Raw genomic sequence first — 19,567 nt, 5'->3', positions numbered from 1 at the left:
CGTGCGATGGGGGCGCCAAGTTCCCGACGCCGGGGGGAAGAATGCGCCCTCACAGGGACCTCTTTTATACTTTAGCTGAGTTGGCATTGGCAACTGGATCGACCCGAACAAAACGGGGGGGTCCCCACATCTCAAAAGCTGAGGAGGTCATACGGGAGGTCATACAAGGAAGGGAGGTCATACGTGCTTATGGACTATATGATCCGGCGGGGGAGTGAGGTACTCCAAACAACATATATCTTTAAGGCGTACGTTGTATATATATGGATATTTAATGGACCCAACTGAGCCATCCTCCTTCCACCAAAAGGACATATGTGGTTTACAACTTGCATACTGTAACTCTAGTCAGTCAGTCTAGACTGGAGTGGCAGTATATGGACGTTGTCCATTCCACCGTACCTTGAGATTTTCTCCAACGTGTGGCCGTGACTTGTCTTTTTTTTTTCCTTGATGCAGTCGGACTTGCACACGTCATACAATGCCACTAATGCCACGGTGAGCAGCGCGCAAAGCTTCATGTCTACTCCACGTGGAGCTTCGCAGAATGGAAAATCCAGGGTTAACATGAACCGTTTTTTAGGTAACCGCGCCGGGTAGTGTGTGCAGAATTTCGAGGTCTAATGGCTGCCTTCATGACCGTTATAGTTAACGTTCTACCAGTGCGGCTGAGTTTTCTATTTGGAGAAGGTCTTGGCTTTTTGGTAAATGGTCGAAGCATTAGGAGTTCTGAATACGGTTTCATGTGACTTATAGGAATGTCGATGTGCGGTACGATATGATATTGTGACAATTATTTTTATTTTTCTGGTAGCACACGTGCAGTCCTAAATATGTTCACAACGTCTGTCTCCTTTGTCGCTTTCTCTCCCTCGCTTTTTTTTTAACCCGATGAATGGAGAAATGTCGCTGAAGTCAGGTGCTAACGGATATACTTACGTACAAAATAAATTACACGCACAAGTCGCACAATCACCAAAAATGCTCGTCAGTCGCAGTTCGTGAATATTGATGAATTAACACAAGTATTTGCGACTATACACACATTCCTTACACCTTGCTGGCACGCTCCTATGGTAGGCTACCACGTGCGCTGCTGGAAGCATACGAAAGAGATGCAGGAACGGTACAGTGTACAATTTCTAAAATGCGTATCGAAATACATGCAGCTTCCAGAACAGTGACTGCGAGCACGACATAAATATTGCAATGTTCTTCAATTTCGGGGCACTGATTTTCGACTAATTGGATAAATGGTGTGGTTGTTAAGGTACCACCGTAATAAGCATGCTCTGAGTGAATCGTGCACTTGGGAAAAAGCTAAACTTCAACGCAAAGTCCTTCTGGAGTGCACTGTTTTTATCTTCTTAAAACCTGTTTACAAAACTGACAATGATATGGCACGTGGCGTGAATCTCGGTAACCTGCATGCATTAATAAAAACATCACCCGCACCGTACACACAAGGACCTATGCATTTAACCGAATTTAGACGAAACGCAACCAAAATTGTGCTTCACCTCACCGGTATTCCTCCTGTACGGCTTTCTGTACACTCTTAAAAATGAACTTCACCGCATAGCACGCTCTTAGCCAACCATTATCTCGAATGATATCGTTATCTGCCCTGATTTGTTGAAAACGGGAGGCGTACGCCTTTTCTGTGACAATTATGAACAGCATAAGTGTCACAGAAAAGGCGTACGCCTCCCGTTTTCAACAAGTCAGGGCAGACAACGATATCATTCGAGATGATGGTTGGCTAGGAGCGTGCTATGCGGTGAAGTTCATTTTTAAGAGTGTAGGATGCGCTTTTATTGCTGGCGAACATTTTAGAACGAAATGGACGAAGCAGATGACTCGTCATCCATGTGGAACGAAGAAGTTACAAAGCACATGCACGACAAAGCAGCCGGTGGCCTACACGAAACTACCGGTGACGTCACGTATGGTACAGGAGATAGGAGAGGGAACCTTCGGAAGTTTCCGTTTCCTTTTGAGCTTCGCAGCTTATTTACACAGCCATTATAATAGTTTCGGTGTGTCCCGGAGTCTTCCTTTAACACGACCCGTGCCGACCAATGCCAGCTTTGCCTTCGGTCCGCTAACTGAGCTCACTAGCTTGTTCTGGCATGATCAGAGCATCGGTATTCTGGAATCCGGGACACTCAGGTCTTGCTCATGCAGGATAAAGGCGGATCCGGCCCGTAACGAACTGCAAGAGAGCTGAACGACTCCGGATTCCGCTCGGTAATGCCTGATTAAAACCAGGTCCGGACTGATCATGCCTTGACGGACGTCCGCATCCGGACGTCATACTTGATCACAAGCATGACGGAATCATGCTTGTGGTAGTCGATTGCTTTTCGCCAATAATTGTAATCTCATGCGTAACAGGCTACGTCCAAATGACGTTCCCAAAGTTAGTAAGTTCGCGGATTGGGTCTTTATGAGAAATAGAAATCCGAATTCTGAAATCATTTCTATTGGTCGAACCACAAACTGCTTCCGGTAGCCAATTCAAACACAAATAATATTGCTCTTGTTGGTTTGTAGTGATACTTCCTAACACAAAAATACATATGTTGATAGTTTAGCACATCAACAACTCTCAGGAGATAAATGACAGAAGCACAAAATTAGCGCAGCTGCAGCGTATCTTTGGGCACTCTGGACAAAGGGCCGCTGACATTCTCTCCCCAGCCATGCTGAGCAGAGTTGATCCAGCGCTCGCTTTCCGCATGCATCGACATACCTATCATCAAAGTGCCGCATTAGTCCATCGAATGCGCATCGATGTGGCTTTTACAGCGCAGTGGCGTTACCGCTTCAGAGAAGTTGACACTCGCCAGTGCTGCCACTGCGGCGCTGTTGAAGATCTAGAGCACATTGTTCTCCATTGCCCACACTACCAACCTTCAGACACCATACTCGCCGGGTCCCTTAACGAGCTGAACTTTCGCCCTCTCTCTCACAAAATTGTTTGGTCCCTGGCCACATCCACCCCGCCAACGCCCTGCCCTCAGAGCTCTCTTGACCTTTCCCGTGTATTCACACGAGCGCCTTTTCTGACTGCGCAGCGACTGAAGGAGGAGAAGGAGGTAGCAGCATTATCACGCAACCATCCAACCATTCGGTCGCGGGCGGAGCTTATCGCACAGCAGAATCTATGAAGCGCACACGTTTTTATTGTATTTTTGGCGAGATATCAAAGAGCCTTGTGCAACATCACTGCGCTCAGCAGCTCCGTCCGTCAGAAAGAAGCACACGGATAGTTTGTTCGCGGGGCACAGAATCTGACGACTGACGCGCAGAAGGAGGACGGAGCGAAAAAGAAAGCCACCCTCTGTTGCCAATGTTACAAGCTCTATTATTTTTTATCTATTACACCAGGTAGAGCAACATCCGATCTTGTGGAAGCTCGCCGATGAGCAAAACCGAAATGTACCGAGGAAACATGCCATGTGGGAAAAGATCGCTCTTGAAATGGAAAAGAGACACCCGGATGTCGAAGCAACGGTAGATGTGTACATCAAAACACTTTTTGGGTCCCCATATTCACGGCGCAGTCGTTGTATCAGTTGCTGTTAATTAATAATAACGAGTTGGCAGCATTCGCGTTCCAAACCAAAAGGTATCGGCTCAGGATGCTAGCATTTTGGTTTAAAAACGAGAAATGTATGAGCAGTATCGCACGCCGGGTAAGACAAAGGGGTGCAAAATTTTATCCCCAAGCCGGCCACTGTGGGGTCACGCATATTTATAGTTGTCTGGCATCATAAATTAACCATGTAATGGTATAATATTTTAGGGCTGTCATTACACAAGCCTACATGGCAGCTCCCCGGGGTCATCATCACGTCATGCGGCGCATTCACGGGAGGCCACTGTGTGCATACATCGTGTTCTGACAAGCACCAACGAAAACGATCAGTTGTAATAAAGGGAGTCAGTTTTCCGCGGTTTCACTATTCTTACGTGTTTCCCATTCATCGCGGCCACACAGTTTGAGAACTGCCAGAGCGCTTTAGAGTAACCCCTGGACAAAGCTATAGTGCTGAAGATGCAACACTTACGTGATGGCGTCTCGCTTTGTCATGACATTATTTCATAATTAGTCACTAGGAGAGCTTCCTATATAACGCGATATGCAAAAAGTGCCAATTCGTGAATTTCGTTTTGTTCCATAATTTTATGTGTATGTATGGGACGGTAACGTACCTCCACCAAAAAAAGAGAAAAAGAAAAGAAACAGATCATAAGGGTTGTTTGAGTGGGTGTGAACTCTGCCTCGCTATGCCACCGGAATGAGTAGTAGACACAAAAACATGGCCTGTCCAACGTCTAAAGCAATGGGGCCAATGAAACGTAGGAATTGGAAGCTACCAAAGCTAGCCGGAAAAAAAAAGCAAGACGGATGGAGGATAGAGGATGAAGGGTGGAGATGCGTTGAGGGTGCATGAGTTCGTCGGGGAGAGCAAAGTATTAGATGGGCCGTTGAGCAAGACCTCCCTTCTGCAGAAAGAGGACAAGGTTTCTTGCTTTAGCGGAACGTACAGCAGAGGGACCACCAGAGACACACACACAATTGACACAAAAAGGTGTACGCTCCACTCTGTCCTCCAATCAGAAGTGAGAGCCCTATCATTCACGGCAATGATTGGCGCAGAACCTGCTATGCGGTGAAGCTGTTTTTACTGTGTTCGAAAGGTGCGACCTTTACGCCACAGCCGTGTCTGCTTTACACCACACTCAACACCGTCAGACTGCTGCGGAGTCACGGTAAAAAACGACGACGCACAGCTTTCACAGTACTCTCTCCTACACTCTTTCCCGCTCACTCTTATATACGAAGGTTTTATGCATTTAGAGGCATGTTTAAGCGCACATAATTCGAACGAACCTGTTGCAGACGGGTTACGGAAAGACGATCACTAGCTAGTATACTGTCCCGCATATTGGCCTCTATACTCTCCTTTTGCGCTTTGCTATGCGGAGCAGAATGTATTTAAAAGTGGCCGCATCGATGCTCAAAACCTTGCGGTAGACAAATGGGTCCTCGCGTCGTAGCTCCCGTAGAAGGCTATTTTGCAGACCGTACTCTTTCCTCAGCAACCATTCATTCGTCCATAGCTTCTTTAACCGCTTCTTTTCGTGTCAGCATTCACTATCGTCAATGAGAAAAGCAAGAGCCACAAATTTTCGCTTTCTTTCGTCCATTGTGTACCAAGCGCCGTGCACATAAAATTGATGCTGCAACGTTCAACCGCAGCGCGAACGTAATCCCCGGCTTCCCCAGCATCTGAGCCGACATCACATTGGAACACTATCTGTGTAGGCGTTCCAAAAGGGCGTAGCCTCAGCGCCTTATCATTTACCCCTCTCGCTCCTTCAGTCGCTGCGCCGTCAGAAAACACGCTCGTGTGAATACACGGTTCTGGACATCATAGGACTCCGGTCCATATTGTGAAGGGGCTAATTATTTCATTCCCCGCATCACCACCAGCAATGGGGTAGCGTAACGCCCCTGGCGATGTAACTCCCCATTCATCGTCTTCCAATGAGTTTGTTGTTGTTGGGTACTGTGGTATTAGCCCCCCCCCCCCCAGTAGTGTGTTCAATTGAACCCGTGCATACAATAAGTCCCAAACCGAGAAAACTTCAAGTGAACATTTGATAAAAGTAATTGCAGCTGGGTTTCCTCGAATAACGCAAATTCAAAATGTGTCACATACAAGGTGTCCCAGAAAACGTGCCATTGAATTATAATAAAAAAGCTACACCTCCTAGAATCATGCGGTCGACGGCATTTGTTCCTACTAGGTTTTTGCCACCTCCTGATGTGAATGTCGTGTAACCTAAGTTTAATTATGTAAATTTTTGCGAACTGAAGTCGGAAATTTGAAAAGTAAATGTTACTTTTTTTACCCCATCAATGTGAAGAGCGTGTCTAATTTACTCAAATTAATCATAATTGACAGGAATATTCAGGGGCTATCCCATCAGAAAAAATAGCCGAATATCATGCTGTACGAAGCTAGCGCACGACAAATTTTTCAGCGCAATCCTTGTGAGTCCGACGAAAGGAAGTTGCAAACCCAGCCCACACCTGCAACGCAGAAAGAGATAACACGGGTATGGCTTATCGCTAGGCTTCCGACTTTTCGGATTTATCCGATAGACTCTAAACTCCCTCCGATGTTTTCTTTTTTTTTTTTTGCAAAACATTGGATTTATCCGATAAACGCCGATTTGTCCAACGCCCACGGCGCGGCCTTCAGGTTCTTCCCGTTTCTTTCTTCGTTTGTCCTCCTCCTTCCACAGCTAGTTTTCGACTTCACCGTCGACCGATTCACAACTAAAAAAAAGAAAAAGAGAAAGTGATAGCCTCCTTTAGGGTCGCTGGACGCATGAATGGCCCAAAAGGAGGATACTACACACACTTCCCATCTGTTCTATGTATCCTCGACCCTAGTGATTACTTGACCCCGGGTACTGGGCTAGCTTGGCGCAGAACAGTTCTGTGTTCGTCACAGCTGCTACTCATTTTGAGTCTGGGCACCATTCACAATTTGTGCAAATACATGTTTGTACTTCAACAGCTCTGGGTATTAAAACATCCGTGCGTTACATCGTGTGGTCCCAGTCACTTTTGCACACCTTTCCAAGCATTGTCTCTGCGATAACTGCTCCGCAATACTCCGAAATCGGCCCCGTTCATTTTTCAAACTTTTTAATCCTCCGAGAAACTCCGAATATCCGAAAAGTTGAAAACTTCGGTAAACACCCTCCGAATTTTCGAAAATGAAAGTCCAAAAAACTCGGAACCCTACTTATCGCGTCCGACTTTCGCTGGGACCGCACTTTCCCTCTCCCAATTTCAGGAACTGTCACTTTTTCTATTATCACTCTGTGGACTGGGTTTGGAACCTCCTTTCGTCGGACTGAAAGCGATTGCGCTCAAAAAGTCGGTGCTATGAAAAACATAATGTTCGGCTATTTTTTCCGATGGGATAGCTCGCGAATATCACTCTCAATTATCATGAACTTGGGTGAATTCGGCACGCTCTTCATATTGGTGGGGTAAAAAAGTGACATTTACTTGGCAAATTTCCGAGTTCAGTTCGCAAATATTTACATAATGAAACTTACGATACATGACATTCGCACCAGTAGTTGGCAAAAACCTAGTAAGAACAAATGCCGTTGACCGCATGTTTCTAGGTGGCGTAGTTTTTTTTTTATTGTAATTCAATGACACGTTTTCTGGGACACACTGTATACAGGGTATACACCCTGTGAGAAAGTGTCATTAAATTTCTAAAAATAGGTTTAACTTCAAAAAATTATGAAACTACTTGGAATACACACACACTTACTTTTGCCACAGATTCCGGCCATTTGCATTCGTGTCACACATTAATTAAGCTAATTTTGCTAATTGAACTCGAACGTTTTTCTTGATGAATTCGGAAGCCAATGGCCATAGCACACTATTCCAACCGAAATCCCAGGTTTTTTCAGAAGATTTGTACAAAAATTGGACAGCCGCAAAACCGTCACCGTGCAACGTGTGCTTGCTGTGATTTACGTTTGCGGAACTTTTCGTTGCATCCAAATATCCTCCCTCCTATGCGAACAAGGACAATCACGCCTTCCGCCCTTATCAACGTGCTTACCGTCAGTCCCCAGCCACTGATAATGTCGGTTACAGCGGTAATGCCCACGATCGGGTGTGGCTCTTTCCACTCTGGCTCGATAAAGGCAGAGCCAGCATTTACGCAAACGCAAATGTCATGGAGCACGCCTTGCCAAATGACGGTTTTGCGGCTGTCACATTTCTGTACAAATCTTCTGAAAAAAACTGATTTCGGTTGGAATAGTGTGCTATGGCCATTGGCTTCCGAATTCATCAAGAAAAACGTTCCCTCTGCTTGGTTAATTTTCGAGTTCAATTAGCAATTAGCTTAATAAGTGACGCGAATGCAAACGGCCTGAATCTGTGGCAAAAGTATGTGTGTGTGTATTCCGAGTAGTTTCATAATTTTCTGAAGTTAAACCTATTTTTAGAAGTCTAATGACACTTTTTCACCAGACACCTTGTATGTATGTGTCTACTCTACATGCATGTCATGTTAGCATCGTTTTGGGGTGTGTGGTGGCTGAACGATGGTGATGCCAGGTAGGTTGAACGACACCTGTTATGTAGTGGAGCAGCCATGGTCGGGCTAATTCTGGTGCTAAACGAGCACACTCTTGAAAATGATGTCTTAAGATGACCAGCATGATGCTACTTAGTAGCATGCGCATGCGTTTCTCCGGTTACAATGCTCACTAGCACTGCTGACTCGGTCGCGTGAGCGTGAGCTAAGACGAACATGTTTTTCGAGTGAAAGGCGAAGTTCATTTCCGCATCATAGCAAAATTTAAGATGTACTATTTTTATGCGTGCTTAAAAAGCGGTCTGATATGACTGTCCATCCCCATTGACACATATGCATTTCCCGTTCCTTATCGCCCTGTAGCGGGTCAACAAACTGCAATATGGCCCTAAATTTTCTTTGGTAGGTACATGCTGGTACGTAGATGTCATTGTAACCAAAATACTAGGGTTAAGTCGACTTATCCCCGTATTGCATCCACGGGTTCAATTACTGACCAGTTAGCAGTGCAAGAAGCACCACACACGGAAGTTTACATAGTGACCACTAGCAACATCGTAGGAGCGCGAGGCGGCGCCCTAAACGTGACGCCGAATGCGACGTAAAGGTCGATTACTTCTGACGTCAATAGGGCCCCAGGTGTACTTGTGGAACGGCGTTTTGTCCCTATTTTGGCTGCAACGTATCCCCAACGAAAAAAACAACAACAAAAAACAAAGCTGGGGCTACTTACGGAAGCGACTTGCATATTTCCACGGTCTAGCCCAAGAGTTCTCAAGAGGTGGGATCTCCTCCCCCGGGGGATTCAGATCTGTCAATGGGGGGTGACACCATGAAAAATTCGCCACCAGTCGACCCTCGAACGCAGTCTGCGTGTATCATACCATTCGCAGGACACCTCCCTTGCGAGGAACACCTCAACGGTATGTGATCTCGTTGCTCACGCAAGAAATGCGTACGGCGCAAGCGCAGCAGGTACTAGCGTTTCCCGCTGTCAGCCACCCCGGCTGTCAGATGGTCAGGCGTATAACTAGACTGCATCGATGCGCACTCGGCGGTAGCAGACTGAATAGCGGACTTGGCGAGATTTGGAACGAGACTTAACATGGCGGCACTTCCGGTTAGACCACTAGGCAGTCGACTAACCGGGGTATTGGAACACAGCCTTGATCTCGGTTTCGCTGAAGACACCTTGACAATCACAAGCCCTCACATGCAATGCAAAGTTTCCGGGCCTGTTTTCAACCTCCTGTCTATGTTCCAATAATCGCGTGTTCACGCATCGGCTCCTTGGGCCTACATATGTCCTGCCGCCGGGTTGGGGGATATCGTACACTGCTCCTGAGTACAGTGCTGGACTTTTTATGTGGATTTTTATGTGGGGTGGGGTGGGCACAACGATTCAAGACACATTCAACGGTTGGCAGAAGGGGTGCATTGAGCAAAAAAGGCTCAGAAGTAACGGCTTAGCCAATGGGATATACAGGTGTGTTGGCTATGAAACCATCATGGTGTCAATACATTGCCTTCAGCAAAGCTCGCTCTCGCACGTTTTGCTCCTCAGGCAGCCTCGGTGGGACAACGGTTTTGGTATTACAACTTTGACATTGAACCGCGAATTCATCGAGCTTCATTTGGGTTTTTCCTTTCATATTTAAGATATAAACAAACAGTGAACAGTATGCTTTCTGATCGAAGCTGTTTATTGTGCGCGCAAGGCATGTCTAAATAAACCAATAAAGTAACGCCATTCGACATAAGCGAAATACACTTTCATTAAGCATGACTAACAGCAGCTCCCTCCTCCTTCATTACAAATGTCCCGCCTTGGGTTGAAGGAATATGGAGATACCACTTGGTCTTAACCAGTCTTTTGTGCCTGCAATGTGATTACGGGTAAATTGAACTTCCACATTTCTGAATCACCATGATGTGCGCTAGACGACACCCTTGATATTTGACACCTTTTGTTTGGTATGTTTTCGTGTCACTTCACTCGCCTACCTGCTGTAAAACAGAAGTTAATACCTTGTCTCGTGGGTAATCGCCTAAAATGTTTGATAACCAGATGGAAACTCCCCCAAAACTATTATCGCATCGACAGACACACATTGTTGAGAAAAAAGTAGGAGGAGGAGGAGGAGGAGCGTTTCATACGGTAATTCACAGGATCAGCGACAGTACGCGTTACCATGACTCAATATCCGATTCCGATATGATACACAACGATAGGGGATGCACGAAGATGCAGTCATGTTACAAGATAACCGTCGGATCATTTTTCTAATCACATCTTTTCGAATAGCGTACTAAAATTTACACGATACATTGAAAAATTATCCGCGTAGCACCATGCAGTCAATGGTCTACTAATTCGTGTATTAAAAGAAGGCACATTTCTCTTTAGCGTTCATTGGGGAATGTTCGGGACACAGAAACGCTGTCGAGAACGCCAAGCTGTGCTTCAGTGGTTCATTGCACTTGCGTACAAACCGTTTCACATCGCTCCCTCCACACATCAGAAAACAGGCAGCCACGAAGAAGAGTTGAGTGTCCTGCAAATCTGGTAGCAGACGACGTGTGGACGAAGGAGCAGTTTGGAATGCTTCCCAGGCAATGTGCAAGGACAGTGCAGAAGTGACGACATCTCTGTCATACACCCCCCCGTCTAAAGAGTCACTTAAACACAGCCATTCTTTGAGTCGTATGGACGGATAATTGCGGTACAGGAGCTCCGTTGCAGCGTCTGCTATCAAAGTTCCTAGAGCGCCGTACTTGACCGCGTCGTTGATGTCCCTGTTGTAGACCGGTAGCATCGAAACGTAAGGCGGCATCAAGAACGTCGTCTGGATGCTGTTCCAGAAAGTGTAATATCCCACGTCCATCTGTCGCTGGAAAAAAGTAATGATTGAAAAGAAAAGATAAGGGTCTGTTTGGGTGAAGCCCTTAGCTGCATTCATCCAGTTCAGCAACAGGTGACCACCCATGTCGCTTATGTTGGAAAGTATCACATCCATGTCTTCCGGGTGAGCGAACCTGGAACACAGAAAATATTTATGAGCTTCTTCATCTTTGTACATAAGCAACCAGACGGAAAGAGAAGCAAATCGCAGAGTATGTAATTCGAAGAGTTATCTCAGCGGAGAAATTGCATGCTAAAGAAACATGGGATGTCACCTGTCTTTCTTCTCTAAAATTTTGCACGCTTTACACAAGGACGCGCCTAGCGCCATTTGATGTGCAAGGTCTTCACCTAAACCTCTCAAGGAGCATTGCATCGACCCGTGCATCAGCGGGACAGTGTCAGTGACGCTCGAAATGTTTAATGGACATTATAATGGCCAATGATAACTCATTAATATGAGTAAAAGCGCTAGAAACCACGAACACCGAGCGCCAACTTGTTTATTCACAATCCCCTCGGATAAAACTTACTTACAGGTTGTCACCCAATAGGGCCGAAGCTGTGCTCACGCACTTGGCCCTCGCCCTCCTGATAAGAGAAGCCTCGTGGATTTCCCTTTCACTTGTATCGTTCCAATACCTCGCGCCCTCGAAGCCGCCTGACTAGGCAGCTGAGTAGACTCCTTTGCTTGTCACTATTGGAACAGGCTTGCCTAGCCGAGGCACCTGTGGCGCCATCTCGTTGCTCACGCAAGAAATGCGTACGGCGTAAGCGCAGCAGGTACTAGCGTTTCCCGCTGGCAACCATCCCGGCTGCCAGATGGTCAGGCGTATAACTAGACTGCATCGATGCGCACTAGGCGGTAGCAGACTGAATAGCGGACTTGGCGAGATTTGGAACCAGACATAACATGGCGGCACTTCCGGTTAGACCGCTAGGCAGTCGACTAACCGGGGTATTGGAACACGGCCTTGATCTCGGTTTCGCCGAAGACACCTTGACAATCACAACCCCTCACATGCAAGGCCAAGTTTCCGGGCCTGTTTTCAACCGCGTGTCTATGTTCCAATAAGCGCGTGTTCACGCATCGGCTCCTTGGGCCTACATATGTCCTGCCGCCGGGTTGGGGGATATCGTACACTGCTCCTGAGGCGCATCCCACATCAGCTGTTTAATGACACACTCCTTTCTCTTGCTCTTCTTTACCTTGAGCGGCAACGAACTTAAATTTTGGTTACTGCCGCAAACCACCTTCACATTACACTTGCGAGCTAGCGTTCATCAAATAATGTGAGTATAAGCAGTAAAAATTTGGTGCTCGGTGTTTGCGATTAGTCCTTCATTTAGCGCGTTTACTCATATTAATGGTGCACCAACAGGCCCAAAAAGCAGTTTTAAATAATAACTCATGTCCATGTGACAGCAGTATCAAGAAGCCTGATTCTACACATTAGCCGCCACCTGAGAACAAAAGCTATTTAGCTATTCTTCTGTCAGTGGATGTCGAACGCAATGCTGTGAAATGCATGGAACGGAAAACGGAACGGAACTGCAGCCATAAGCTTGAACACGACGGGACGTAACCATGGCTCTGTAAATTATGGAATTAGCCGCCTTAAAGCGTGTAACTTGGAACAAGAGCTTTCAATATACGCATTCTAAATCTTCGAAAACTAAATAGTCACATCTTTGTAGGGGCGGGTCCATACCCCCGGTTTTGAGGGTGGGGCGGTTTCTTTGTCAGAGCGCGTAGTGGGGGAGGGGGAGAGAGAAATCCAATGTATAAACTGACGTTGTTTTTTTTGTTTGTTTTTTTTTTGATCCGCCACTGCATCTCTATGCATCGTAAAGAATATAAAGCAGAAACACGAGAATATTTTCGCCAACAACGGAAAGCGCTCCAGTGCACGAATGCTACCTGGGGTCGCAAGATGCATGCGAATTGTCCTAGACCATCCAGGTATTCGTATGAAGATTTAGAAAAAAAATTACCCCACAAAAGCGAACAGTGATCATGATAAAGTAGCATAACTGCAAATATATTCTAAAAGCCAGGAATCATAATGCAGGAAAGAAAACATAGCACCGACTTAGAAGTCATTTTTAACACCCAGTTTTCTTCCTATAAAACTGTTAAGTAGGCCAGTAAGATGCACCATGCGAAGTAATTTACACCACAGAGTCATAATTATCGCAGAAATTGAATTAAAATACGCCGCAAAAAGCGACCGTGCGCAACGGTGGTGAAGAACAGTACCAGCCTGTGATCTGCCTGGAACCTCGAGCTGACGCTATAAGGAGGACGCCCGCTGATTGGCCTAGAGAAATATTGTCTGCTACTCCGCTGTCGTCTGCTACTCGGCTTTTCGGGGTTCTGACAAAGCCTTTCTCCTTGCTCGGTAATGCTTCGGCCGCTCCTTCTATCCCCAATTCTCCGGGAAAACTGGCAAAACAGGTTTACGGCGGCAAAGGGACAAGGCGCTGACCCCCACTGACCGGCAAACCAGAACGAGTCTCCTTGTGCCGTCATCGGTGACGTGCCATCATACCTCCTCATCCTCGTTATAGCTGGAGTGGCGAGTTAAGGGTGAAGGCGCGGAGCTATGTTTATGTGAGCTTTTTTCTGGGAAACAAATTGCACACATCAAAACCTTTCGCGCTATTCGGTATAATGACACACACACTTTCATCAGATGTCTTAATATGAAATTTTTTTGGATGGCCCTCTGTAACATAACGAATAACATAACGTTTCGTCTCCCATACGGGAGACACCATCAGTGCAGCCTCGGGAGGGAATGATTTGACCGAAAGCCAGATAAGTCTTTGCATGCGTCGGGAAGTTCGCCACAGTTGGCGTTGCAAAGCGTAGGCTCTCTCTGTATGTGCAACGATTCTAGGTATTTTCGTTGGCCCTCACCTTGGAGCGGGAACAACGGTGGGAGCTCCGAAAATACCTAGAATCGTTGCACATACAAAGAAAGCCTACCGTTTGCAACGCCTAGAGTCACTAAATAGGGAGCAGAGTAGCGACACTGAGCCACGCCGGCGAGCGAGACCGCCATCTTGGGTCCGGCGCGGCTGCGTCGCCTAGCAACGGGACGGCAACCGCCCGCTTCACCGCCGGTGAACAGCGCGCAGGCGAGGCAGCTCGCAACAGAGGAAACCGGTTTTGGATGGAGGGGACTCAACATGGCGACGGGTTCTTGGAAGGAGAAACCACGTGACACGATCGGCCCAATCGCGGACACCGAACGGCGGCTTCCGCGCGGAAAAGGAATGCGATACTGTCCCCTATTTAGTGACTCTAGCAACGCCAACCGTGGCCCAGTTCCCGACTTATACAAAAACTTAACTGGTTTTCGGTCACTCGTTCCCTCCCGAGGCTGCCTGATGATGTCTCCCGTATATGGGACACGAAAGGTCAGATTAAATCGCTGTCTTTGTTTTTATATGAAGTCGGTGCTATGTTTTCCTTCCTGTAGCATAAATGCAGGAGAGCTGATGGAGGAACTAATCATTGTTCTCATTACAGTAAAAAAACTGATTTCTTTTAGAGTATCGAGAACAACAAATATTCCGCTACCACCTCCCTATAATCTCAGTGGGCTCTTCCTGCTCTCCTAGTTACAAATAGTAGAATACACTTTGTTGCACCAGCCAGGGTACACATCATTGAGCGTGTCCCCGGACATCCCCGTATACCTCCTGGGCCCGTATTCCGCAAATGTAAAATCCAAGGCAACACTTCGTGTAGTAAACAGGTTGGGGTTCTTAACACACATGAACTGCCCCTCATATATCCATTACGTTAAGTAGCTTCTATAGCGTGCTTCTCAGATTGATTGTGGAAAGTTTTAGTATCGTCGCCTCTTCAAGGTTGACGATGGGGAGTCCCCATATTGTAGTGCCGTGAGCTGAACAACTACACTCTGCTCATTCCTGACCGTTGCACCGGTGCGACCAGCAGAAATTTCCCCCTACCTATGTCTTCGACCGGAATTTCGTTCTGTTTTTCGTTGTTGATCCAGCTGAGCAAACGTGTTGGCATCCAGCCTTTCAAGTTCAAGCTGTTGAACAAGGGCATCTGAGCAAGTCAGGAAGCTCCTTTCCACTAGTACTTGAGCAGGATTATATGTTATCACTCATAGCGTGTCTTCATACGAGACTTACAGCAAACACGACCCTTTCCTAAGCAACTTTTCGCGGTCCGGATGGACCTTTCTGCATCATCGTTAGAAAGGCGAAACGTTGGGCTTGTGGTTATGTGAGTGCACCCTTGCTTTCTACACCGAGGTCCGGTATCAGCAGGGTAGAAAAAATTCTGGTATTTTTAAATAGATCCTCCCCAGTGGGATTTTTTGGATAAAACCCGGATATTTTTGGAGAACATATACAAGGCTAGAAATGTCAGAGTAAAAACAAATATTGTTTGCCGTTCTTGATTTCGGGTGACCTCGTATAGTTTCTGTTTACGGAACTGCCTGTCCCAGCAACATTGTGTCAGTTTCTATTGTTTTCTGAAAAGCGGAGTTCCAAGCTTCCACCAGGAAGCTGAATAAAGTCTTTCCCTGAATGGGCAGAAGTAAAACAAAGCGGGAAAAAGTTAAATCTGAAAAGTTATAAGTTGATCAAAGGGAGGAAGAGGGGGAGTTGGTGATAGTTCATGTCGCTTCAATGCAGCACTGAGACGGGACGAAGGGCGGTTGCAGATACGTTTGTCTCCTTGTCTTAACCGCCCTTCGTCCCGTCTCAGTGCTGCATTGAAGCGACATGAAGTTATAAGTTAAAAAGTTATGTCAAAACGTTACAAAATGAATATTCCACTTTTCATGGGCACTTCCACTAAACACTCAGTCAGTGCGAACAAGAGCAGTAAGCTATTAGACACGCATTTCCTGACAAAAGCAGCGAGGATAAATGAAAGCATAAACAGTATTGTCTATCCATGATGGAAAATAACCGCAAGACGGCAGGTATTTTCACCGATCGATCGACGACTGCAGCTGGGTCTTCGTCTCTCTGTTGTTTCCGAACACAACAGGGAGGGAATGACACGTCTATGTCACAGATCATCCTCAACAACGGCAGAACTAATCGCCATACTACTCGGTTTTCAGTATGTGGTTGTATACCCGTCTGCTGCGCAGTGGATCTTATATAGCGATTCAAAGGCAGGACTACAAGCAATAACGTCATTCCTGCATAATGGCTGTATGGTACCCGTAGTGCATGACATTCTGAGTGTACATGCAGTCCAGGGATGCTGGTAATGACATCATACATCAACGGATACCTGGACACGCAGGATTACATGGGAATGAAGTGGCTGATGAAGTAGGGGATCTAGCACAGCTGTTTCCATCAAAACAACTAGTGCATTACGTCAAAGTCGGTGTGCAAGACATATCGAGTTCTCTTACACACACTCTGACTAGACACCAATGGCTACAGGGCGACAAGAACTCCTGGTTGCTCCATCTAGTTGACCCAGATCTGAAATTTAGAGTTCCGTCCAGGTTACCTCGGTCTGTCCCTGATTGGATCGGGCCTGATTGGAGTAGCCGAATTTGTCGAGTGACGAATTCAATCTCTCCCTATTATTTCATTCGTCAAAATCAAGATTAACATAAGAAATACAAGTGAGGATGATAAAAGCAGTTTAATGGTAGATGTAAAAAGTAAGCGTTGAACCGGTTTGCGAACCAGCTCGATTTTGGCGCGGCCAAACCGGAACTGAACCGGAACGAAATCCAAGCAACGCGATCCCGAACCCTCATTTTTTGCGATTCGACACCGTGATTAATTTACAGGCTGACCACCGGTGACCCCCATGACGACAGTCACATAAATTGCCTCTGTCACTTTTACACCCTATGGGCTGAGATGTGAGTTGAAATAGGACTATACAGAGGGTTAAGGTGCACCCGCTCAATTGATTTCTAGGACCTATGCTATGCCCTCGCTCATCAGACCCCCGAAACAACTTGGAAGTGAAAATATGTGCTGTGATGTTTCTTTTGTGTGTCTTCATGGTGTGCAGCCACATTGCTTTTGGAGCTTCCGTGTACATGTGTTTGTCCTATACGGTGTTCATCAAGAGCAAAATGCAGATGTTAAACATGAGTGCAACAGTTTATGGCGAGCTACACGTCGGAGCACATCAGTACGTGCCCTTGTCTGCACAGCACGACCGTATCGCGTCCGTCTAAGTTAGCGAGTAACCGAGTACGACTGACATGATTATCTCCTATTCATAGCAATCTGCAGTTTCAGAAAGAGCAGGTGCCACCGCTCGGCTAACTGGCAAAGTAGTAACTGGCTGTCAATCATGACGTCAACTAAAACCATGTGCATGCTGAATCGCAGAATTAAAGGGTTGATTGGACATAACCTGAAGTTCATAGAGCGTTCGTGATGCAACATTGTACTTGGGCGGTTCTCCTCTGTCATCACAGACTATTACCTGTGTTCTGTTCCCGAGCAGCGAGTAAACCATGGACTTCTGCTCTGGGTTCAGTCGTTTGCACAGAAATCGAAAAAAGCCAAACGTATCCCCCTTGCTGTACTTTGCTTCGCGACTGCTAAACGAACATGCTAGTACCATTTTTATCAGAAGATCTTCTGCTCCGAAGTTCACGAAATGTTGCTTCTCACCGCAAAAGATATGCAACACGATACCATGTGGATACGAATGGCTGACGACGCATGCCAACCAAACTGTTTCGCCGATGTCGCGATAGAATACGCCACTGTCTTGCGCATGCTGCGTTAGCATCTTAAGAAATGTCTCATGGTTTAAAAACAAACTACCATTGCGACTTCGTTCCTTAACTGGTCAGCGTCAACCGTCCCGGTCGATTTCGAACCAATACTGCCGTTCCACCCCTCCTTCACCACCAGCGATAACGCCGGAAATCCAAAGCGAATTGCTGGAGTAGTTCCTACGCAATTTGATGCAATGCATGGCAACAGAAGACGACGGATGTTGAGAGTACTCCGGAATTCCCTCTCTGGAAACGAGAGAAAAGTCACTCGGACAAGGCCATTCAGGCTGCGCCATTCAGCGCGGGGCGTTGGCCGGCATTTTGAGGACACGGAAAGTCTGTGATCGGCGGATCGGCCTATGCAATGTCACTTATGGATTGGCGTCGGTCGTGTCCGTGCACCCAGAAGCGTAACAGCGTGTTCCGCGTGACAGGGTCGTGCCAGAACTCACGCCTACTACGCGGGAGTCCGTGTATTATTCACTCCGTATATACCGGGTGTTTCAGTTAAATCCCCGGGCTAAATAATTCGCGAACGGGTGCACCAATCCACGAACTTTCTTTTTTACAAGTATCTGTCTGATACCACCTACAAGCTGCACACCGTGTGAATGAGTGGGAGGCGCTCATTATTAAAATAAAAATGCAAATGAGTTTCGTAAAAAGCGTAACTTCTGAAGCAGGGCGCTGTCGGCATTAAAATGGGTACTACCCCTTTTGAGACCTTCAATGGACACCTTTTAGAGAAAAATCTGCCACCGAAGCGGGTCATTTGTAGCAGTAATTAATTGGTTTCGGTTTACGTATTTTTGTCGCCGCTGGACGCGGCGCAGCGCAAAAGGACGCTCTTTCACTCCCTTATCCATCAATAAATTACGTCCTTACATTAATGAATTACACCAATGAAATACGCCCTTTTGCGCTTCGCCGCGACCAGCCGCGACAAAAACACGTAAACCGAAACCAATTAATTACTGCAACAAATGACCCGCTTCGGTGGCAGATTTTTCTCTAAAAGGTGTCCACTGAAGGTCCCAAAAGGGGTAGTACCCATTTTAATGCCGACAGCGCCCTGCTTTAGAAGATACGCTTTTTGACGAAACTCATTTGCATTTTTATTTTAATAATGAGCGCCTCCCACTCATTCACACGGTGTGCAGCTTGTAGGTGGTATCGGACAGATACTTGTAAAAAAGAAAGTTCGTGGACTGGTGCACCCGTTCGCGAATTATTTAGCCCGGGGATTTAACTGAAACACCCGGTATATATATATATTCATATTCGTGTTCGCCATTCGTGTCCCCAGCTTACGTCATCACGATGTCGCTATCGCTGGAGACTCCTTACCTGCTGAAGGAGTGCGAATCTTTAAAACTCGCGTATTTAAAATATGGTAACTGTTTTCTGAAGGAAGTTGGCCAAGCAGAGTGTGAAGCGGTGGCGAACATTACCATACCGGTCTCATACAGACATTTCCGGATGAAATTGCAGTTGCCTGAAGTTTTTTTTTTTTTTTTTTGTTTCCCAGCAAGTTGAATGAAACTTGTGCTCAAAAGTTTAACAGCTGCTGTATGTCACCACTTGATATTTGCCGCGTTTTGACAGAGATACTCACGCAATGTATTGCATTACTGGTACAACAGAAACCATGAATATTCTCAATTTTATTTTCCAAGCGTGAAAAGAAGTCCACTTTTCATACGCAATTTGAATAGTGAGCCAAACAAGCGCAA

The 19,567-nt window shown here is 46.4% G+C and overlaps 1 protein-coding gene across 1 annotated transcript in view; it reads right to left on the bottom strand.

Annotated features, from left to right (window-relative positions):
* Window positions 1-9,842: 9,842 nt before the first annotated feature.
* The window catches only part of LOC135367987 (neprilysin-1-like), a 35,582-nt gene continuing 25,857 nt past the window's right edge, over window positions 9,843-19,567 (bottom strand). Inside the window, exon 4 of the mRNA XM_064601074.1 lies at window positions 9,843-11,198. Within this exon, the coding sequence (XP_064457144.1) occupies window positions 10,544-11,198 (655 nt within the window). The 3' untranslated portion in view covers window positions 9,843-10,543. The remainder of the gene's footprint in view (window positions 11,199-19,567) is intronic.

Source organism: Ornithodoros turicata, chromosome 1 (genome assembly GCF_037126465.1).
Source record: "Ornithodoros turicata isolate Travis chromosome 1, ASM3712646v1, whole genome shotgun sequence".
Taxonomy (NCBI): domain Eukaryota; kingdom Metazoa; phylum Arthropoda; class Arachnida; order Ixodida; family Argasidae; genus Ornithodoros; species Ornithodoros turicata.
The sequence above is the reverse complement of the archived record's forward strand: the minus strand, read 5'-3'. Positions and strand labels throughout refer to the sequence as shown.